Source organism: Gopherus evgoodei, chromosome 2 (assembly GCF_007399415.2).
Source record: "Gopherus evgoodei ecotype Sinaloan lineage chromosome 2, rGopEvg1_v1.p, whole genome shotgun sequence".
In the NCBI taxonomy this organism is placed as follows: domain Eukaryota; kingdom Metazoa; phylum Chordata; order Testudines; family Testudinidae; genus Gopherus; species Gopherus evgoodei.
The window spans coordinates 276,338,750-276,363,646 of NC_044323.1; the positions used below are offsets into that span (position 1 = coordinate 276,338,750).

At 41.6% G+C, this 24,897-nt stretch overlaps 1 protein-coding gene across 12 annotated transcripts in view; it reads right to left on the reverse strand.

Moving 5' to 3' along the window:
* The window catches only part of MTSS1 (MTSS I-BAR domain containing 1), a 170,779-nt gene that overhangs the window by 128,906 nt on the left and 16,976 nt on the right, over positions 1-24,897 (reverse strand). For 11 of the 12 annotated variants that reach the window (XM_030553811.1, XM_030553804.1, XM_030553803.1 and 8 more), the window contains exons 2-3: positions 18,645-18,706; positions 12,767-12,840 (exon numbers count right to left, since the gene is read on the reverse strand). The exons of the other annotated variant lie outside the window; for it this stretch is intronic. In XM_030553811.1, the coding sequence (XP_030409671.1) occupies positions 12,767-12,840; positions 18,645-18,706 (136 nt within the window). The remainder of the gene's footprint in view (positions 1-12,766; positions 12,841-18,644; positions 18,707-24,897) is intronic. 12 annotated transcript variants of the gene reach the window in all.

Sequence of the window (24,897 nt, forward strand, 5' to 3'; positions counted from 1 at the left end):
ATGTTGTGAAAGCCAAGACTATAACAGGGTTCAAAAAAGAACTAGATAAGTTCATGGAGGATAGGTCCATCAATGGCTATTAGCCAGGATGGGCAGGGGTGGTGTCTCTAGCCTCTGTTTGCCAGAAGCTGGGAATGGGAGACAGGGAATGGATCACTGATGATTACATGTTCTGTTCATTCCCTCTGGGGCACCTGGCATTGGCCACTGTCGGAAGACAGGATACTGGGCTAGATGGACCTTTGACTAGATGGCCATTCTTATGAAATCTTATTCTAAAAAGCGTGATTATCCATATTTTTATACTCAAATATGTTCAACTAGCTTTCAATTATAAATTAGAATACACGTTCACACCTCAGATTATGTTGCTGATGCTACAAACTTGGCTGGTAATAAGACTGCCCTTGACTTTAATTCACAATATCTGGGGAATTGTTCACAGTCCAGGTACCATTGTGCATTGGGTATGCCCACTTCTTTGAGCCATTCTTCTGACTGTATGAAATATTCTCTGCTCAGAGATTGTTACTCTACTGCAGGTGACTATCCCTATGTTGTATTCCCCTTCTCACGAAAATGGGGTTCTACTCTGAAGATACAAACATATCATGGGATTCCATCTTCATCCCTCAGACCACAACATAATAATTGTTCAAGAAGAACGAGGATATTTTCCAGACTGCCAGCACCACAAAACCTGGATTGTCAAAGTCACCTCTGTTCTTGTCTCTTTTCATTCTGCTATGCAACCCCATTACAACTTAAAACTGCACAGATGGAAATGAGAGCAGAATCTGGCTCTGCAAATGAAACTTTATTAACAATGCTATTCACTATACACACTAAAATAGACTCCAGCTCAGTATCCGTATGTGACAGCTGTTATCCAGTGGAGAAACAGCACCAATTCCTAGCCTTACATTTCACTTTGAGATGTTGAAGTGATGCCCAGAATATAAGAATATTCTGCCATCAATTCTCACTGTATTCGTCAATCCTTCAAATCTATGGCTCTTTTGGCAACATCAGAAACATACACGCTGTCAACCTCTGATACAGGCATTCTTCAGAATGCTCATTTTCAGACTGCAGTACCCATTTGAGATGCATGCACTTCAGTTGTAGCAAGGAGAGCCACATTCCCTATCTTCTTGGCTGTAATCAAACATTTGCACAGGATTGCATGGAACTGTGAAATACGCTCTTATACAACTTTGAAGAAAAGCACAAGCCAGCTCCTTGATATTAGTTTCTATAGTAACCAGTCCCTAGGCCCAGGCGCTCCCAGCAGGGGATAATGCAGATTTCAATTTTACATAGCAGTAAATGCTTCAGAAAGACAGAGTTGCATAGTAATTGTAAGCATTGGCATAGCAAACAGAACCACCCCATACAATTATCCCATGATTCTGCTACACTGCAATCAAACAGAACGTTCCCCCACTCCCTATTATTTTTCACATGGTTATCTGCAACCTGTGCTAGGGCTGCTGCTGCAAAATGGCAGCATTTTTCACCAAGGTCTTTATGAGAATAAGAAACGTGCTCCCTCTCATGTATCAAACAGTGCCAAATACAATGAAATTTAACCGAGTCATTCACTGAGATTGGGTCATTTTTGAACCAGAACTTGCCTGCTAAAGGCCAAATGAAACAATCAGAAGGGGGGGGCAGGGGGAAATCATTCACTACAAAAGTTTGCCCTTTTAGACCCGCTCTTCCTAGAAAAGAAGATAAGAGAGGTTCTAACACTGAATTGAAACAGCAGGACGATCACACTATTTTAACTTTCATGCCGTTTTATAGGTTGGACTTCATTAAGTAAGGGAGTGGAGCGGAGCGGGAGGGAAGGGCACAGAACAATAAGTCACTTGTCCTAGGCTGATAGTAGTTTTCTAGTACAATCTGACAACCGAAAGGGCTCCCCTCTCAAGGGGCTCAGAATTCTGCATACAAAGGGTATTTCTACCCTAGTATTGGCCAAACAAGACCAGAAAACTGCCTAGGTTCTAGCTCCAGGAGATACCTCATTTTAAAACAAACTGATACTTGCACATAGCAACAGGGACAAATAATTGAACTAGCAACACCCAACAGCTCACAAGCAAACAGAAGGACAAGAAAATACAGGAAGTTGATCTATTTTAAGCAAGACCTCATTATTACCATACAAATGTATAACCTTCCTCCGAGCAGCAAGTATACAAATATGGGATGAATCATATCAGTAAGCAAACTGCCTGGCAATGAGAACAGCCTTAACTAGTTTGCTTGTACACACGCGCACACACACCCCCCAAACAAAACTACACAACTGAAATTGATGACAATCTGCAGTAAGGGTGAATAAAAAGAATTGACATGGCAGAGTTTAGCCTCCAGGGAATAATTAAAACAACATCAGAAACAGTGGCTCAAGCATCCTTCTGAGAGACGGACAGTATATCACAGAAGGGGGAAAGCCTGTTAGACAATGCAAAATGCCACTGGGTCTTTTGTTCAAGGATTAAACTGAGTCTCATTGTTCTGGATGTGCAATTCTCAATTCTAGACCTCCAAGGCTTGTCATCTCACATTTGTTTGTGTCCTTTATGTTGTCAGAAACAGAATTCTGTCTGAGGGGAAAACCTAACAACAAACCTGTATTCCAGTCCAAAGGGTATAACTTTATTATGTGCCACAAATACACTGCCTTGCATCACTCAGGACTGATGTAAAGGAATGGAGAGAGGGACAAATAGCTTAAAGACATGATAACAGGACATACTCCTATGTCAGTGGTCTGAATTTTGCCTGGGTTGATACTATAGCTAAATGAAGTTGCCAGCACAAAACTGTAATGTGACTTGCAGGAAGCAAGTTGACTTTGCTAATTCGACTTCTGGTGGGCACATTCCATTGTTCACTAAAGCTACCATCACAACTGTCACCCTCAATCTCAGCAGAGGATATGCCTACACTGAAATTAGTCAGCCGCAGCTGGCCGGTGCCAGCTGACTCGAGCTCGCAGGGCTCGGGCTAAGGAGCTGTTTAATTGCAGTGCAGAGGTTCAGGCAAGGGCCACAGCCTGGGCTTTGGGATCCTCCCACCTCTCAAGTTCCTACAGCCTGGGCTGTGGCCCAAGCCTAAACCTCTGCAATTAAACAGCCCCTTTAGCCCAACCCCTTAGAGTCCAAGTCACCTGGCATGGGCCAGCCACAGGTGTTTAACTGCAGTGTAGACATACCCAGAGAGGCCAAGGAGTGAACTGGCATGTAGAGACTCAGCTGCTGCCTTTCGCTTCGAGAGGTGGCCTAAGCAGGCTTTGGGTCAGACATGGAAAGGCAGTTTGGGCAAGCATCGCTAGCTGCCTATACAGTTTGGGCAACATCTCCAGGGCCACCAGGATGAGTCTACCTAGATAAATTCTTGGAGGACAGGTCCATCAATGGCTTTTAGCCAGGATGGGCAGGGATGGTGTCCCTAGCCTATGTTTGCCAGAAGCTGGAAATAGCCAACAGAGGATGAATCACTTGATGATTACCTGTTCTGTTCATTCCCTCTGGGGCACTTGGCATTGGCCACTGTGGGAAGTCAGGATACTGGGCTAGATGGACCTTTGGTCTGACCCAGCATGGCCATTCTTACGTACTTTAAATAAAGGGCGAGCAACTCAATTCTAACTTAATGGCCTTAAACTTATTCCTCCTATAGATGCCTTATGACAAATAGATTAAAATAAAACAAATATTGGTAAACTACAATGGAAACATCTCTTTAGCAACTGTTGCTAACGAACAGATTCACAGAGGGGAAAAAAGCTCTTCTGTTGTGGTTACTACAGACGTATGGTTATGCACCAACTACAGTACCAGTTTATCACATCATGACTGAATTAGACTGAAAGGGGATCTCCAACCATAGGAAGATGGGCTGTATTGACAAGTAACCACCAACCAACACCTCAGCCACCACTGTTTTAAAAGTCATTCTCGCTCTCTCCCTCCCTCCAGTAAATTAGTGAAATGAGTGTAAACCACAAGCTGTTTAAGGATTATTTCATCTTCACAGTTCCACAAGAAATTGTATTTTTAAAGGTTTTAACATTCCAATCCCAGCCCTTTAACACTTGTAACTCAAGACCAATTCCAAAAACCAGGCATTTCGTTCCCAGTCCTGCAAGGAACAACATGTGGGCAGATACCTACACCTACACAGAGTCCAATAAAGGGCACCACATGGACACACGGGTCAGTCCATAGGGCCTTAGATAACTACAGTGCTAAGAAATACGAAAGTCAGAAAAAAAGCTGCTGTTATTGGTTAAATAGCAATGCATACCTAACGCTCACTCTTCCTCTATCCCCTACTACCTCCCCCAACAAGGCTTCTGACTCAATGTTTCTGAACAGATTTGCATTTTTAATCAGGAAAGGGGTGTCAGCCTCTTCCTTAGTATACACCTGCCATTTCTTACTTGCACTTCCTCCCAAACATTGGTGTGGTGGTGGTGGGTGGGTTTTTTCTTTTGTTCGTTTTTTAAAGAAACCTTTGCAATTAAATTTGTTCATTTCTGCTGCCTGAATACCGATTGTTGCAGCAGCCTAATCCATCTCCTAACTGCATTTCAATCTCTTTACAAAAGACAGACGGCTTCATAAAAAAACACGTTGATTCAGGGAAAGACATCATCGTCTATTTATACACCATATTGCGCAAAGCACTGTGGACTAGGTGGCCATGTACGTTGCCATAGTGACTATTTTATCTATCAAACTGGAAATTTCCCCTCAGTGTGAAGTAGCAAGGCAGCACTAATTTTGATTACGTGAATCCTGAGCTAGCTTTAGACTTGACCTTAAAGGGGGGGGGGGTGAGGGAGAGCGCACAAAAATCTAGCTAGAAACAACAACAAAAAATTCTTAGAACATAGCTTTAAATATCTTGCATTTAAGATTAAACTACATCTAAAAAAAAGCAAGACTCTGGTCTCATTCCATTCTGACCTCATTCTACTGAGTACCACAGAACTCTCAAGGTATGTATGCAGCTCAGTGATTTTAACACTGTGCTCTATCTATGCGCAAGAAGATAGTATTATCCTTGTCTTCTCATCTCTACCTGCCTTCAACTACGTACTTTCTTGATTCTGCGGATTTAATATTAAATAGATAGTCGTTTTAAAACTACTATCTGTTGTGCATGAATTGATATTGCAGACCATAGATTGTATGTAAATATGTATTCAAGCAATTTAAAAACTACCTGCAAAGGGCTTTAAATTGATCCCTTTGTTCCACATATTGGTAGCATAAAAGGTTTATTTAAATATTGCTTTTTCTCCTGCTTGATTTACACCTTACAAGTACCATATGTGTAAAGTCTGATCATCTCTGGGTTTTATTTATTTGGGAGGACCGGGAGAAGGACACAGACATTTATTGTAAGTTCCTACGCCCTTAACTGAACAAAGGTTTCCTTTATTTTAATATCACTTAAACAGTTTTTAATAATTTCACAGTGACTAAATTCCCTTCCCCTCATCAGCTCCACTTTTACTCCCATGCTTCTTGTGATGTCATCATTTATAATAGGTCTCCAATGATTGGAGACCGCCCTAGAACCAGGCAAAAACAGGGACAAGTTTTGGGGGGAAATTACATTTCTTTCCTGCACTCATCTCTATAACTGGTTCAAAGTTTAACTTTGAAGTTTTTTGACAGCGAAGGGACACTTCTGTCAATATTTCCCATGCTATTACGCTGTACTGTCATGAAATTTTGTCCTGCAAACACAATTTATGGCAATTTTTATTAAGTCAAACACCAGTTTAGGAGAATTAAAATATTTACTCAGGAGACCTGGACTCTATTCCCAGCTATGCTAGTGATTTGCTGCGTGGCCTTAGGCAAATCACTTCCCCTCGGTTTTCCCCCCACATATCACTTATCTTGTTTAGTTAGATCGCAAAATCTTTGGGGGCAAGGACCATCTTACTTCATGTTTACACAGTGCCTGGCACAGTGGGGCCTCCAGGCACTACTGAAATATAAATAAATAATTCATTTTCACAAGACCAGATGGAAGAGACTCATCTTCTGCCCATAGCCCTCAGTTGCCTTTCCCCAGCCTGGGAACACCAGGGGTACTTCTACGCTGCAAAGCAAAGGTGTGATTGGAGCACAGGTAGGCATACCCATATTAACTTTCATCTAGTTATCACGGTTAATAATAGCAGCATAGATGCTTCACAAAATTCAGCACTGGCTAGCAACTAGAGTATGCACCCTGGGTCCCTGGGAGTATGTCTACTTTGCTGCTAGAAGCATGTCTCCCAGTCCAGTCAGACTTGAACTAGTGCACTCAATAACAGCATTGTGGACATAGCAGCACATGCAGAGGCACAGGTAGCCACCTGAACTCTGACCTAGGGAGTAGGTGGGCTTGTACTCAGGCATCTAACCCATGCTGTCATCCATGTCACAACATCCACACTGCTATTTTTAGCATGCTAGATTGAGCAGAGCTAATGTGTCTCTGTCTACTTGGGCTAGGAGTCACACACTCAGCTGCAGCATAGACATAAGCATCAGTTTTGGCTGCTTTCCAGTGTGCTATCTTGGCTATTCCTCACAGGCCTTGACACTCTCTAACACCAAGTCCTATCCTACCGTCAGGAAACCATTTCCGAGACACATCTCACTAGCACTCTAATGTGCAGATCATCTTTCACTCCTCATGGACTGCTGTAGAATGAAGGGGATTGAGAGCATAAATAGCACTGACATCTTGAAGTGCATTGCATTGTACATGGGAAGGGAAAGTGTATCCCTTGCAGGACATGTCAAGTTGAAACAAGGCCCATGATTGCATCATCACACACTGAGTCAGACTGTCAGCAGAAAAGCTCTCTGAGTTACTGTATAATTAAACCATTCTGATGTACACTTATCTGCCAAAAGCAAATACTCCTGCTATGTGTATTAAAAACCATTTCAATACAGTTCAAGAAAAAAAAAAAACGCTATATGTGAAGTGGATACTGAAGGACCCATTAACAATCATACTTTGAAGATCAATTGTTAGCTCCCACGTAATCACAAAGCTTTCAATTTCTCTTCCCATAAGTCTTCTAAATTTACACCTATGAAATGAAGGAGAAGGTGGGGAGACTTTGCCATTTAATATATTCAGGCTTCCCTATGAATATTCAATAAAGCAGATTTAAAGGATAACATCAGTATTAACTCTGAAGCTATAAAACATTAGGCTAATGTCACTACTCCTCTCCAACTTACATTTTCAGGTTTTTTAATCCAGTGCCAGTCCGGAAGGACATCAAAATATAGTGAGGGCAAAGAGAAAATTAGTGTAGGTACAAAGCAAAGAAACCAACTTACCCACACACATAACTTGGTTTTTTTGTGCAGTTTTAATTTACAAACTACAGTGTTTTGAACATATTGAGATTCTCTGTTGTAAGAAAACATAGCACGACCATGTCAACTTAATTTAAGGCCAACATTTATAGAAGGCTGGGTTAGAAGAGAGGTTATACGATTTTAAGTCTCTAAAAATGACCATTTCCCCCTTCACTGGTTTGAACTAAGATGCAGTAATATTGCACTAACTTATGAAAATGAGAACATGACTAGACCAATTTAGTTTTTCTTTCTCCATCCTCAGCAAAATGAAAACTAAGCCAATAATAATAATTAAAATAATAATGCTTAAAAATGCACTTATGTAGTGCTTTGCGTGAGTAGCTCTCAAAGCGCTTCGCCATCTTTTAATGCATTTATCCTCATAATATCCATCACAAGGTAAGGCAGTGCTATTATCTTTAGTTCAAAGATGGGGAACTGCGGCACAGAGGGGCTAAATGACTTGTCCAAGGTCACACAGGAACTTTGTGGCAGAGTAGAATACTGAACCCAGTGAAAGATATTGTTCTTTATAAATCAAAAAAATTCTGAATGGGTCTGAGACAATTTTTCCGCCAAAAAATTTTTAAATGGGGGTTTTAAAAAAAATAAAAATACTTAAGCATTATACAGACCTTGGTTCAGCAACGTGTTGACATGTATGCCTAACTGGCAAAAGCCATCTATTGGAGAGGGTTGATGGGGCAGAATGAGAGTATTTTGGTGAAGTGGGCGAAAAAATGGCTTCTCAGGGTGGGTAGTTGTTTTGTTTTACTAATCTATTGCTGGCCAAGGTAAACTTATCTCCATATGCAGCCACTGCAGCCAACAGGATCTCTACCATGGACTTCAACAGGAGCAATTACGCCAACGTTGAGCACTTCTGAAAATCCCATCCTTAATGCCAGTGGCTAATGAAATGTAATGTAGTAATATTTACTGTAATTTTGTTGTACATTTAATAATTCTAAGGGCACTTAGTACTTCTTGGGCTTTTTTTAAATTGGGACATAAAATAACTCTCAGCCAACGAATAACTTCACTGCAGTCAGTGGGACAACTCACATGTTTTATATTAGGCAAGAACTCAGGCACCTTGCTGAACTGCGGCCATAGATTTTACACATGAACTAATCCTCCCATGAACTCTGGATAAGAATTATCTTCTGGTATGGAGGGGGAAGAGAGAAGGAGAGGAGTATAGGGCCTGATCCTGTGAGTGTCTGAAGACAGTCCATTTCCACTGACGTCAGTAGGAGTTGGGGGCACTCAGCACGTATCCCAGGATGGCCCCACAGCAGGTGTATCTGGACTAGAATAAAAGGTGGATATTTAAAAATGCACAGCTGAACCAATTTAGCCAGCACCCTTTGAATATATATCTCTTATCCTAGTCTATGCAAGCCCCATGACCTGAGGAAGGCCCGCTCTGAAACAGATACAGAGCAGAACTCAGACTCACATGTACTTGGCTCCCTGCCCGCGGTCAATCCACCAGACCACACTATCTCCTTAAAGGGAGATAAATCCTCCAATACAACACAGTGTTATACTACTTGAGTTCATATGCTTTTATAACAAATTCTGTATCCGGAATATAAACATAACTAATATATGGCAACGCACCACTTTTACTGCATGTGTTAGATGGACAATGTTCTTTCACTCGTCGACTCATATAACAGCTCTCCTTATTTAGGAAACTGGAAAAAAAGAAGTGGTAAGACTTATCCTCCACTCACCATCTTGGAACAGCTGAATGTTTCTGCTCACACACATCAGGAGTAAGCATCATCAGTAATGAAATCCTTCAGAGTTGGCCTCCCACCTTGAAATGAACAGAGCAGCTCATACCACTCTGAGCTATTGTTTCTATAGACCAGCTCAGTACAACAATGCACTGAGTCACATCGAGTGGGTCTTTGCTACCCTCAAAGGTAGCCCATGCATATTGGCACACTCCACCCTGTGAGTCCATTGTTTTACACTTCCCCCTTAGAATCTTCCACCGCAAAGACTCTTAACTCCAACAGGAATATAAAAACTGCCCAACTGCGAAATTAAAGTCAAGAGGAGGCAAATGACCAAGGGAGACCAGCGGATCTGAAACTGTGGGTCACAACCCCAAACTGGGTCGCAACCCCATTTTAATGGGGTTGCCAGGGCTGGCATCATTTGCTGGGGCCTGGGGCCAAAGCCAGAGTCCCATTGCCCAGGACTGAAGCCAAAGCCCGAGGGCTTCAGCCCTGGGTGGCAGGGCTCAGGTTACAGGCCCCCCGCCCTTGGGTTTCAGCTTTGCCCCCCCACCCAGGGCGGTGGGGCTCGGGCTTTGGCCCACCTGCCCAGGGTTGGGCAGGCTCAGGCTTCAGTCTCCCTTCCTGGGGTCATGTAGTAATTTTTATCATCAGAAGGGGGGGTCACAATGAAATGACATTTGAGAACCAGTGAGATAGGCAGATAGGACGGGAATAGCCAGCACTTCGGGGTGGCAGACCTCAAGCACCATGCAGAGGTTAGTGCCAGCTACAAAAGCCTGGCTTCAGTGTTGTACTTCATGGAAATGAAAGGTAGCGTGCAACCCATCATCCTCAGGTATCTGCAAAGGTATGAGGGTTTCCTCTGTATACGTGAGTATGTAAAGTTGTAAATATTTATATATTATATACATAGACATAGACAGTATTTTCTTCCTCTGAAGCAAATGCTGATGCAAGCAGATTGACAAGTAGACAGAGAGGGCTACTGCTGACTGTGATAAAATGCTTTCATCAGCTAGAACGCTGGGCCTTAAAATAACATGCCACTTCCAGTAAAACAGTAAGCAATTACAAATAAAACACAGCACACAGCTTTACAACAATTTAATCATATTACTTCCCATTAGGGAATAGCATTGTCTCTCAAACAGGCAGGTGGATCAGCATTTTTACTTAAAATTACCAAATAAGTACTTGTTCATACAATGACAATGTATACCTATAATTCGCAGAGTGCCAAGTTGCTAAACCTTCTGTCAAGTGGTACACAGGATGCATGTGTATTTCCTGCTTGCAGTTTGCCCTCAAATATTTGCATACATATTAAAAACAAATATTTTATATACTCTCTGCACAGATAGTTAAAACACAAAAGCAAACTCGGCTAATTTCAGTTAATGTAAACAAACATGGGACAAAACTGTTGTAAAAACTACCTTTGGTTTTGCAGTATTAAGTTGTATAATCTATACCAACAGCAACCACCCCAGGTCAAAGAAACACACAATTAATAAAAGATAAAATACACAGAAAAAAATAGCAACATTTAGTACAATATTGTCTTAAGTCCTACATATCTAATTAACAACTCCTCAAGGAGCAAAACCACAGGCAGGAAAAGAATCCCCACATCATAAAAGGGAGGGGAGGATAAGTATTTTTAAGCCAGATTTCACTAAAGCTATTACTTTCATGAAGACGTTGGATGAAATCCTGACCCCAAAGAAGTCATAGGAGTTCTCCTATTGACTTCAATGGGACCGGGATTTCATCCAATGTACAGCAAGAGAGATAAGGAGTCGTATTAGTTGAGGAACCTCAAGGAGGTTTCTTCTTGGCTACAATGCAAGATGCTAATTCTTAGTAATACATATTCAGGGGGGAATGGAAGAGCCACTAGCCTGAAATTTCAATTATTTGGTCAGAATATCAGTTTCTAAAAATATGTCAAAATTCAAAGTGAGTGGGAAAGAAAGTGGGAGTTATACAATTTTAACAGGACTGAATTTACAGAGCTTGTTTTCTGAAGGCCACAGTCTTCAGAGATGCAATGCACGTTGGATATATTCCAAATACATGGAACAGAAGTATAAAATATCCTGCACTAATTTGCATAGATCCACATTCCTTAGGTTTTTTTTGTCATTCAAGAATTCAAAACATTTGTAAAAAAAATGTTTTTTTAATTATCTTTAAGCACTTTTAATGACCCAGCTCTGAAGCAGAGCTCAGCCAAGCCCGAACTTTGTGGGCGAAAAAAAGCGAAGTTTCAGAATCCAAACCCAAAATTTTTCACCTTGGGTCCCTATGACAGTCTCATCTCTAGTTCTGGCCCTTTCCTGCCATGTCCAGCAGAAGCCAAGTCTGTCAATCATGGTCTGATGTCCAACATGTAGGAGCTGGCATTTAACAACGTATGAATTAATATCACCAACAGCAGATAAAAAAATTCCTTCAGATAAGCCTAGCAGAACGCAAATATTAGCTTTCAAAAACAAATACCTGGTTCCTCAAAGTTGTCAGAGTGCCCTTATTTAACTCTTGTTCTAGCTGCTACTACTGCTCTCAGAAGGAAAAGTGTGGCTTAGATAGTTAGCACATTGCTAATTAAACCTCACACTTTTCAACATTAGGGATGCAGTATTACTCAGAGCTAGAAACCAGCAAGGATTTTTTAAGACCAAAATAAATAAATAAAAAAGCTAGAAGCTACTGAAAACAACTTAATGAACAGTTGTGCATTCACTTTGGAATATCTCTTCAATAATAGAGCCCTGCTGGACAGGGCATCCCAGCCTCTGCAGAGACATCGGAACTCTTGTTGCCTGGATCAGTGTTCATTCAGCACACCACAGAAAATCAGCCCTTTGCTCCGTACTCACCGAGCGATCTGGCAGGATTGTCAGCTGCACTGTTTCTACTTGTCTATTCACTGACAAACTTGCACAGTCACCCCATATGAACCTGGACATCCCTCATTTCCTGCTAGAGGCAAGGAGAACTACTTTGGCCACTAATTAGCAAGTTAAGGAAAAATTACAGAGTAAGGGAGGGTGAGGAGAATAGAGGAAGATTCCTCTAAAATGAAGGTACAGGCAACTGTCTCAGCTATCCAGGGACTGTGGCTTAAAACAAACAAAAAAACTACAGACCAGATCCTCAGTTGGTACAAGGCAGCACAGCTCTATTCTCTTCAATGAATCTACACTGATAGACGCCAGCTGAGGATCTGACTTTACATCTCTTTTAAACGTTTTATGGGATAAAGTATGAGAGTGAGAACAGATACAGATTTCAATAAATCTACAGTTAGAATATTCTTTCCAAGCATGTAATTCAGAGGGCAATTAAGAAATATTCAAAATGATTTATGTCAAACAAATCAAGATTATGGGTCCCCATCATTTTTCAAAAAATCTTTCCAAACCATCTCATATTCTGTATATTCTAAGTAAGAGTTCATCAAACAGAGGTCTACCAGATCTGCCTGCAAGTGGTAAGAAGTAGGCTTTTTTTATTATTATTGTTATTTAAACCACCACCACAAATGGTATAAACTGGACACAGCATTCTGTTAAACTAAATATTGACACATCTGCTTACCACGTGTGTTAGTTGCCATGTCAGCCACTTTCTGAAAGGCATCCAGAAAGGCAGCAGCTGCTACTACTGTAGTCCTGAAATGCATACAGAAAACAAAACATTAGCTATGTCTCATTGCTGCCTGTTTCACGATTGTCAAAAATATTTAGGCTTATTAAGAAACTAATGGGAACATGCAGGGGCAACAATATAACAAATGCCCCTCTATTTTGTGTTTGAATTTAGCCCTTTTCTGCCTTCATTTCTTAATCTCTTCCTTGCTTTGTGCTGGCACTATGGACCGTGTTGCAGCCATGCTAATGCTGTGCTGTGAATTACGCAGGACAGGTGTCATTTCAAAAGGATGCAGCCAGACCCTTCGAGCGGATTTCATCTGATGAATCACTATTAAAGCAATCAAACATGAAAAAGAATCTAAACAAATTAAAACCACTACTATTTTGGGGGGCACCTGTATGTTGCAGGATACATCCCCAAATAAGGGAGAAGTAAGTTCTCTGCAGTCCTAGACAAATCCTATCCTAAGCACATCAAATGAGTGCTTATCTGAAGTGTACCTGCCTCCCCGATAATTGTGAGAGCATAAGAGGGTACGTTCCAAGAGATCTGTTGATCCTGTTTGGGAGTTTTGGGACCAGTGGGAAAAGGAGAATATTCATTACCCAGAGATTTCTCTCTGTCCTACAGTTACACCAGGACAGGACAGATGGTTATATCAATCACCTCTTGACAGGTAGGTCAGCACCTTCAGTCTTAGTTGCCAAGCCAGCTAGACCATGCCCACCATTGCCTCTAGAAGATCTAAACCAAAGGCCTTAGTGCTACATGTACAACAACTAAACTGCATCTGCTGACTAACTTTCGGTGCCCGTGCAAGTAGAACCAGGGCAAAGAAAGGAGTTACAAGTAAGAAATCTCTTCTGTCCCAGAGGCAGTCTCACCTCGAGGAGGAGACAACATACGCCCAAGAGACAGAAGAGAAAAGATGGCAAAGGCAAAAGAGCCAACTGAAAAAAATTCCATCAAAACTAATCCACAAGATACAGAATACCTTCCCTCTCCCCCCACATCCTTGACAGAAGGACCACCAAGCTATGAGGAATGCCCAAAGGGCACATTGTCCATAGGCAGCATCTGAGGATGAAAGCATAGAGGCAGTATGTTGAGAACACTTCTGCTGGGACCACCAAGTGGGAGATTTGCCCTTCTTCAACTACAGCTACTCACCTGTTCTGCCAAGGAAGTGAACTGGATTGGCCTTTCAGGTTCGAAGGGCAAGGACAGCCTGCTAATTGCATACTACAAATAAACAGTTTTATCTATTTTGATAGCAAATCTAGCCGCTGCCATCCTTTGATTCTTATCCTCAGAGAGGACATACGTGGATTCCAATTTTCTATATAAGTAGGTCTTGAGGGCCCTACGCATCACAGCTTTGTGCCAAAACTTTTCTTTCTGTCTTTCAGTCTGGGTATCCTGATTTAAATGAAATTAGGACAAGACCTTAGGGATTAAATGAGAACAGTGGCACAGCAATATTTAGTCCTCATGGATAATGAGGTATGGAGAAACATAGGTGAATATAGTGAATTCCCTCCTCCCCACAACAGTTGAAGAGATCACTCCAAATGAGTCCCAAACAATCAAGATCCCCTTAAAGAGATCCATCAATTTTACTTTGTCTCAGAAGTCTTCTCATTATGGCCTAAAGGCAGAAGTCCATCCTTGCCACACTCAACAAACCAAAAACGTGAGCAGAAAGCTGCAGGGAAGCTTGTCCGCAGTCAGTAAAGACCATAGTTGTAGATGAAGAATTGTTTTCCTGGGAGAGCTGGAACTGGACTACTTGGATGTTATCCAACCCTCACTTCAAGCACACCCTCAAAATACAGGAGACATAAATGGTAGTGCACAGCTGGGAGACAGTCGATGCAGAATTCTTCTTAAGAGCCTTCTCAATCTTCTGATCCAAGATATGGGTTTGAAAGAGAGGATAACCTCAAATGGACGGGAGGAGGAATCTCTACACACTGTCATTTGTAGGTCAGCCCCTGGGATGGGGGAGGAGCAGGGCTTCTCTAGCTAATTGGTAATACTTATTCATGGATCTGGCTATTTCCACATCTGGATTTTTCCAGCATTGTTTTCCTATTGTTAGACTCTTCCAAAATCATGGGCTACATTATCTTATCCAGATTGTTACCAAGGAGGCTCCACCTCTCTGATAAGAAAACACTAGAGGGCCCAACTCCAGCTTAGATTACATATACTCCCCTTTGTCAGAGGAAGCAGCAGAGGCAAAAGATTAACATTTGCTGGAAGTAAGGGAGAGAATCCTCAAACTGTGCACAGAGTTACTAAAGCACCTGGGAGGGAAGTTTTCTTTGTGGTGTGTGGGTAGTGGAGAAAAAAAGCCCTTGAGTAAGACCTATAAAATAACTGGCTGAGCAATCGAACTTCAGCACCTGAAGGCAAACACTTCCCACCTTCTAAAAGAAGCTGCTGGAGGAAAGAGGGTGCTGGAAATTGTCATCTACCCTTCCAGCTGCAGTAGTTGAGGACAAGGCCTGGATCTGAAAGCTCCTATTCTTGGAAAGCTCTGTCACGGGCCACTGGCATCAGAGACTGTCCAGGCCAGGAGCAGTGGAGAGGTAGTCTGGAACTTTGAGATGCTGCCAGATGCCATTGCTCTTTCTGAAGGGCAGCTTGACAGCAAGAATCTACAACACAGGTCCATGTTGTACTCATGCAGCCAAAGTATGCAGAGCCTCTTTTCTGGGACAGGGGAGGAATGTCCCTTGTCACTGCTGCCCATAAGGAAAATTAGAAAAATGAAGAACTCTGAAAAACTGCACTGAAAACCCAGCAAATGGCAGAGACCTGAAATGTACTGGCGAGACAAAGCAGGGGTCAAGACCTGGCTGGCTAGTGTGCGCCAGAATCTGGAGATTCTCTTGGATTCTGGTCTCCCTATTGAAAGATGAGGAGTTGCCCAATTGTCCTGAACTGGTGGCATCAAGGATTAAGAGGAACTTGTCATAAACAGATTGTTACGGGCTAATGTCTCTTGTACCTGTAAAGGGTTACAAGCAGGGAACTGGACACCTGACCAGAAGACCAATCAGAAGACAGGATACTTTTAAATTTGGGCGGAGGGAAGCTTTTGTGTGTGTTCTTTGTCCGTTGTGGGCTCTTCTCTCGGAGGGTCTGAGAGAGACCAGACATTACTACAGGCTCTCTAAGTTTCTTTTCATATAGTAAGTAAAAACAGGCAGTTTAGGCTTTTTGATTGTTTTTACTCTATTTGCAACTGTGGATCTGGCTGGTTAACTTTTATATGTGTAGTTGCTGGGAATATTTTGATTTGTATTGGTACTGGGGGGAAAGTCTCTTTCTGGTGTTTGTAAGCTATAGGACCCTGTAATATTTACATCTTGAAGTTACAGAGATAATTCTTTACCTTTTCCTTCCTTTTATTAAAAGATTTCTTTTTTTGAGAGAGAGAACCTGATTGATTTTTGTTTTCCTTGTTTCCCTTGTGTTATTCCAGGGGATTGGGATAACTCACCAGGACGGGTGGGGTGAGAGACGGGAGGGGGAGAGATAGAATCTCTGTTTGTTTTCCTTGAATCTGTTTGCCTCTTTGTGGAAGGGAAGGGAGATGCTTCTCTGTATGGTGATTTAAGAGGTTAGATCAGTATCTCTCAGGATAGCCCAGGGAGGGAAATTCTGGGAGGGGGAAAGGTGGGGGAATGGTTTATTTCTCCTTGTTTTAAGAACCCAAGGGATCTGGGTTCTTGGGGTCCCCAGGGAAGGTGGGGGAGGTCAGAGTGCCCCAAAACACTATATTTTTGGGTGGTGGCAGTGCTATCAGATCTAAGCTGGTAATTAAGCTTAGAGGATTCAGGTGCTAGTATCATTTTCTGAACTCTATAAAGTTCAGATCTGAGAAAGAATGCTATGACAGAACTGGAGCAGTTTCTGAAGCAATCCCAACTGGGCAGACAAACTGTATTTCCAAAATAAATGATTAAAAACTTCGAGGTTGCTCTAATTTGTTTAACACACCTTAGCTTAAAGACATACCACACTGTAACCTTTCAAACCTTTAACCTCCTCTGGGACTCCACTCATTTTTCTCCTCTCCCACCAGTAGCTCCACCCACCCTCTATACAGATTACTCCTCACTTCTCACTGTCTATCATCTCCTCCCCACACTTGGTCACAGCTGCATTTGTATGCCACCTACCCCTACAGCTTTCCAAGCTGCGAAAGGTGGCAGAAGCAGGAAGCCAGATAAGACTTGAGGTGTTGGGTGTATAGAGGAGCTCCTAGAGATAAGGAAGTGGGCCCAGCTCCTTTCAAGAGTACCAACATGGCTCCGCTTTCCAGTCCATCCCATTCAGGACAAGACTTCAGGGAACACTTGGAAATTGGCCAGACAACGTTTGAACATCTAAGAACCCAGGCAGATCCTTTCCAGTTGTGCCTTCCAAAATCCAAAGTGGATTTAATAATGATCTGCAACTTGGAGTGAAGCTGTGGCACAGTCCTGTAAAACCTTTCTGGCATTTAAGTACTCCCAATACGTGGCAATTACTTTACTGGTATCACATATCAAAAAAGGGCAGGTGGGGGCTGGATAGGGTGGGGACAAGCAAGTTCACATTGGCCAAAGCAAAGCCTTCCTAGCCCCAGGGGCATGCTTCAAATCCCACAGTGCTGGTGGAGGAGAGAAAGACATGGAGAAAAAAAGAACTGAAAAAAATCTTTAAAAATAGATATAATAATAATAATAAATATAATAATTGGAGATATACCAATCTCCTAGAACTGGAAGGGATCTTGAAAGGTCATCGAGTCCAGTCCCCTGCCTTCACTAGCAGGACCAATTTTTGCCCCAGATCCCTAAGTGGCCCCCTCAAGGATTGAACTCACCACCCTGGGTTTAGCAGGCCAATGCTCAAACCACTGAGCTATCCCTCACACAACTACACAACCTAATAGGAGTCAGAGAAAGTATGGTTCTCCTTTCACTTCTTCAGTAAGACAGGTGAATCCCACATGGGATAGGACTGCATGGAAAGGGAAGGACACATACAGGCAACCAACCACATACAGGATTTTGTGGGGTTTCTGACAGGACACAAGAGACGTGTACATCCCATTAGTTTAGGAAACAAGGTTCAGTTCATAGTAGCATGCAATTTAATTTCTCCTCTCTTTCTATGTGAACAGAACAGCATTTTATGAGTCTGTTGATTCTGTTACTGATATCAAGTCGTGACATGATACAGAAGCTGCTTAAATAATATTTTATTAATGGAAGGCTGTGAAAAGTTATCCAGAATGCACTTGGTATACGGAGACCCAATCAGTTACATGTTATTAACTGCTGCCGAATGACCCAGAACTGAGATTCCCTTGGCAACCAGATCCTATGTCCTATTTTTGGGTTACCATAGACTTTATGCAATATTCAGAGTACTCCTGTAACTTAATAAGCCTTCTTTATCTTACATTTATAAAAATAATGTAAGGACTTTAGACCCCAAAGCTATGGGTTAATTAAATCAAAATAAATCAACTAGCTTACAATAATAGTCCAGATGGGACCACATTGTGAAACAATGAAAATGTGAAAAGAACTTACCGTACTGTTTGGACAATTAGCTATTTTTCTAAAATATACTAAAACTGTAAAAGGTGGCACACAGAAATTACATTGATGAGTTCTGAATATGAAATATTTAAAAGAAAAGCTAAACTCAAAATATACTAAATACACTATCAAGGATGAAGCACCATTTGAACTACACAGGATGCCTAGCATATCCGCACATGCCAAGGGGATGGGCTGTGTGATAAGAAACTTACCTTAGCTGAGACTGCAGTTTCCCAGCTTTGTTTATAAAATCTTCCCAAACTGGGTAACTTCCCTGAAAGAAAAAAACAAAAAACTAATAATGAGAATTTTAGTGGCCATTCTATTTTGACATTCTGAATTCAGTGTTTGAGATAATACGAATGATCAAAATAAAGCAATAAAGCCTACTTTTTGTTTAATAAATGTCCATGCCTTGAGTCATATAACATTTTTCTAACAATTTATCTGCTGTTCCTTTAAAACTACATTTTCGTTAAACAAAAAAAACCTCCCACTGGTTCTGAATTCAGGCTGCCTGTTTGCTGAACATAAGCAGCAGAGAGAACACTATATCCCAGGACTTGAGACCTAAGTTCAAATCCCTACTCTGTCATAGACTTCCTGTGTGACCTTGGGCAAGCCACTTAGGGCTTGTCTACACATACCCGGGGATCGACACATGGCGATTGATGCATTGGCAGTCGATTTAGCGGGTCTAATGAAGACCCGCAAAATCAACTGCAGATAGCTCTGCCGTCGACTCCTGAACTCCACCTGAACGAGAAGCGCAAGGGGACATCGCGTAGTGTGGACCCCGCGATAAGTAGATCTCAGTAAGTCGACTTCAGCTACGTTAGTCACACAGCTGAAGCTGCGTAACTTAGATCACAGAGTAGCAGCCGTGTTAGTCTGTATCCGCAAAAAGAACAGGAGTTCGATCTTAGAACTTAGGTCAATCTCCCCCCAAACTGTCTAACATTAAACTGTGTCAAGTAAGGTTTGGCATACAGAGCCCTTAGCCCTGCTTAGTACTATGGCAAACACAATTAAAAATGTTAAAAAGATGTTATTACAGATAAAGAAAAAAAAGGTGAAACAGTTAATATTTAAAGCATTTGAAATGTAGAATAAGGCTTTCATTCAAACAACATCCCTTGTTCCTTTTCCCACTCTACCTGGGGAGAATTTTTATGAGTAAAACACTTTGTTTGACTTTCAGATGGCATCAAAGATAACAACTCTCCTTTTTGGAGGGGAACTTAGTTGAGATGGACTGGAGCTGTTATAAATGCAGTTGAAGTTTGACCCTGTTTATATAAAACAAGACATACACAAGAAGGGAGAAGAAAGAACAGCAAAGACAAAGTGCAGCTTTTGTCTCTGGTGTTGACTTTCATTTGCAATCTCTCTGCTGGAAAATCACAGGCACAGCACATGGTTTTATCGGCCACTCTGAGACCTGGCAAACTTATATCAGCAATGGGCTGTTTAGGGCATTGCTTTTAACAGCCTCTTTCTGATCACAGGCTCACAGCAGTGTAGCAAAATACACACTTTTGGCTGGCTAAGCCAGACTCTAATTCAACAAAAGGCAAACGGAGAAGGAAAGCAAAGATAAGAAATGAAGTGCAGATGGAAAACGACATACTGCGTGGAGAGGGAGGAGGAGGAGGGGGAGGAGGGGACAAAGTCTCACATCCCAGGTGGTATTCAGGGTTTAGCCAGAGCCAGTGGAGGTGCTAATGTCATCTAACTTCCTCTCTGGCCCAGTCTGCTCAGCGCCTCTCAAGATTAGGACGAAGATGATCCAGGTCCCAGTAGACAGTGGAGGTGGCAGCCATGACAGTGAGGCTCGCTCCTTCCCCTTCATTTAATCAGCCAGCATTGCCGTCATCCCCTAAAATCTCCTTCTGAGGACTCTCGGTCCTCATTATTTTGTCACCAATTAGGCCTAGTTTCCAATACCCTAATTTTGGTTCATTGTTTTCCTTGGTTACCAAGCATTATCTTAACACTGTTCTTGAATTATATCAGTAGGCCTTTCTGTTAGGACTAATTCAGTCTGTCTCTCTTCTGCACCTTTTCCCATCACCATGTATAGGTATAGGTAGAGGTTACTGTGACATCTTACAGACTTTCATTCACTCTTCTCAGCTGAGCTCACAATTAGGATAAATTGGTAGGCCCCGTTACCACAACAGCTCTATTCAGAATAGGCATTGAGTCCCCCTTTGACCTAGCTTCTTCTCACCCCCTCACCACAGTACAATCAGCTGTCCATGCCCCCCCCCCAATAATTCCAACTGACTAGGGGTTAGAGAGAAAGAGAGACCGTGTTCACTTTAATAAATTTGCAAGATACTCAGTTACTGCAGCAATGGGCATGGTACAAGCCTAGATCAAACAGAGGCCCACAGCTGAGAATATGCATTCCAAACGGGAAGTTATTGTATGCAAATACGTTTGTAGTAAGGTATATCTGCCCCAACAGGTATCATCTCTGCTTCTATCAAAGGAGACAGAAGATTGGTAATATAAATAATTAATAGGCATAGTGCCTAAAAGCCCTAGGCATAGACCAGGGCCCTATTGTGCTAGGTGCTGTACAAACAGAACAAGAAGACAGTCTCTGCCCCAAAGAGCTTATGATCTAAATAGAAGACAAGAGAAAAAACAGATGGATACAGACTGGGGAATACAAGGAAACAAGACAACAGTGGTCAGCATGATGGGCACGGATATCAGTGTACTAGCCGTTGTCAAGTTTTTTGTAGACGTTACCTATTCTTCAGATTTTGTAAGTATCATGCAATACCGTATCTGGTAACACCCCAATCTTACAGGAATTCTGCACCAGGATTGGCTTCTTTTGCTTACTACTCTATTTGGCAGCAAATTAGAATGTCAGATCACAATGTGTTTATCAACTATAATCCAGTGGATTATAAAAATACGAGCCTGATCCTGCAAGCCTACTCGTAACTCCCATCGAAATCAGTGACTCAGGTTCACACCCTAAAATTGCTAGTGATGCTAGCGTATCCAGGGGATCATTGTCAATAAGTAAGACAAGATATTAAATGCCCCCCAAAATCTTTTCGCCTAATGGAAGAGGCTAACTCTATTTTACCAATCTTGTATTGATTTGCTAAACCAAAACAAAGTTTATTTGAAAAGAAGAGTATTGTACTTTGCAGGTTTAAATCAAAGAGATACTTTCAGAGCAAAAGAGAAAGCAGCAGATTCAAAAGGATGCACCAGTTTCCCCAACAAAAGTTTCATACAACATATTCAATTTCATTTAAATTTGGTACTTTTGTTCTCAGATTCCCCGTTTCCTAATATTATTTCAACTCAACTCGCTGATGAGTCTTAGAAGCCTCATTTTTACAGTGCTTTTCCTTAATCAAGTTCAGAGCTAATTGATTGGCATGCATCCTCTCCCTTCCCCATCCCCACTTTGAGAAATGTCAGCAGATACAAACCCCAGCATGAAGCTTACCACGTATAATTAAAGTCATCTTCAGAACATGCAGACACTGAAAGTATAAGGCTGAAATCTTGACTCTACTGAAATCAATGAAAATGTTGCTATCCACTTCAATATGGCCATGATTTTACCCTGAGTTTTTTTCCAGGTGACATCCCTACATCAACAAGGACCACCGTTAATGAACACCAGAGAAGTGAGGAGGCATCTTTGTAATTCCCACATTCACAATTCCTTTAGAAACCAGTTTTACAGCCAGCAGCTCTGCACTTGCAGAATTGAATTGTTCTTGTTGTTACTGTAACACTGACCACAGAAGTACCTTGCTGAATCAGGGCCTAAGTACATATTGAAATTTCAGCCCATGAATACTCCCACATTAGTCAGGTAGGTCCTTAAGTACCTTGCTGCATCAGTGCCTTAAGAAACGCACTGGCTGGCAGTATACAAAGAAACGATTTTTACATTTGACCTCCATACCGTCATCTAGAACTGTGAAGGAAACTCAAATCTGGACTACTGGAGCGTTTACAGTTAGGCTATCCGCCGCCTTCCGAACACTAGCAACCTCACAATGTAATTAATTTAATACACTACCTATTAGACATGAGAAATGAAGACTCCTTAACTCGAGAAATGCCAGAACACTACACTGACTTTTCCATCATTAATAGCAAATACCCAGAGAAGAACAGAATGAATCAGAGGATTGATAATGAATTACACAGCTTCACCCGTCTAAGGGCTTGTCTTCACTGCAGCACTTAGCACCAGGTCCTTGTTGAGCCAGCCTCGCTTGAGTGAGAGCAGCCACATGGTAAAAGACTTGAGCTATACAGTGTTTAGATTAGGAGCTGTGCTAATTCAAAAGATAATCTGTAGCTACATCCTCACTACATTACTAGCTCAAGCATCAACAGCAACTGGGCTTCCAGTCACCACCTCTAACAGGCCAACTAGCTTGAGTTTAAAACATCATTTACCTCAGGCTAGAGATGGGGAGGGAATTGGACTGGGGGCAAAGCTTGATTTACACCCTGCAGTGAAAACAAGCCCTAAATTCCTTATTCAAGTCTAGCCAAGGTCAGTAGCCAATTTGCTATCCTTAGAGTGCCATGAATGAATGGCCCGTGTGTGAAATGGGAAATTCTTGTCCAGTGATCACATCTCTCACAAACCAGAAGTCACTCCACAGTTGGCAACCTCTAAAAGAAAGGCCCAGGGGTGAATACATACGAAGAAGGCCCTTCCCTCTTATCCCTAGACGTCCTTGTCCAGAATTAAAACACTACACCGAGGTAGGAGAAGCATGCCCTGCTATTGTCCTAGCTGTGACTGTCCTGTGGATGAAGAAAACTGCACTCTCTAGGGATATCAATATGACACCTCTCACACACATTCATTTTAATGAACTGAGTAAATCAATCAGGTTGCCATGAACCTGAACCTAAGTATGTCTACACCTCATGGGATGTTAAAATCTTATTTAGGATTATAAAACCCTGAATAAAGTGTTTTATGTTAAGACAGAACTGTCAGCCATGTAAATGCAAAAACACCCACTGATGAGTTAATCATTGCCATTTCCTTAAACTTACCAGTATTACTGAAATCTACTACTTTGAACCCGTCTATACGCAACGTATGCATTATGTATGTATATACCAGGAACCTTTGAAGCACTGACAATTAACAGCAGGGCCTAAAGCTTTACTGGATTCTCAAGCAAAATACAAGCTGAGAACTAAGCTTACCAAAGCAGTCTATTTATGCTGCCATTTCAGTGGCAGTATTACACTGCTAACTGTGCTTAATGGTACAGAGAATACTGACAACCAGCCATGAATTTAATTGTGTCACAGGGAGACTTGAGAGACACTATAGACAAAATATAATTTGGGAAGGGAAGATTCTGTGGTACCACCTTGCCATACAGAAATCAAATTCAAATCATCATCTACCACTTCCACAAATCTTGGTTCTCTTTGTTTTTAAGCCTACCCACAGAAGCTGTATCAATGTAATTAAATTGGTTTCGAAATTGATTTAGTTAAATCAGTACAAATCCTTTCATGTGGACATTCTTAAACTGATCTAAGAGTGGCTGATCGCGATTTAGCTTAATTTGATACCAAAATAGCAATTTATTAATTCAACCCTAATTGAGTCCCTGAATATTTGTTCACCTGCAATCTAGCAACAATCCCACCTTCTAGCAGCATGTGTGTGTTATGGTTTTTTCTGTATTGCATTTATAGCATTAATTAAATATAGTATACACAGTATAATCCCTTTGGCTAGCAATAACTCACTCTGCTTTTCCACAGCTCTGATCTCTAACCCACAAATCTTCTATATAAACTCATATTTTGTAGATTTCCAAGATCTGATGGTAGGTATTTATCCTGCCACGTCCAGCTGGGGAAACAATTTATGCAGGACCACCTGGGTGAGGTTTATGGAAAGCAAAGGGGGAGGAAGAGATGGTCCACTAGTTACAACACTAGCCTAGGACTTGGGAAACCTGGGCTCAAGCCCCTTCTCTGCCACAGACTTTGTGTGTGACCTTTGACAAGTCACTTGGTTTCTTTGTGTTCCCCATCTGTCAAATGGGGATAATAGTACTTCCCTACCTCAAAGGGGTGTTGTGAGGATAAAAGACTGAAAGGTGCTCAGATACTGTACAACAACAGGGGGCCACAGAAGTACTTTATAGACAGAATGTCCATTAAATTTGTAAGATTTCATCCTAAGAAATATTAAATGCAACATTACTTTAAGTAATAGGAAAAGCAAACTATACAATTGCTTTGACTAAAAATCCTAGTGTGATTTAAGAATCCTTTGGAAGAACAACAACGAAGTGTTTTTAAGTGCAATGTTTCACACAGCTACCTCTGTTCAGTCTGAAATTTCTTATTTCAAAATAGCTGATAAAGGAAATCAATTTTTTTCTTTAAATGTCAGAGTCATTTGAGCTCAAGTATCTGTAA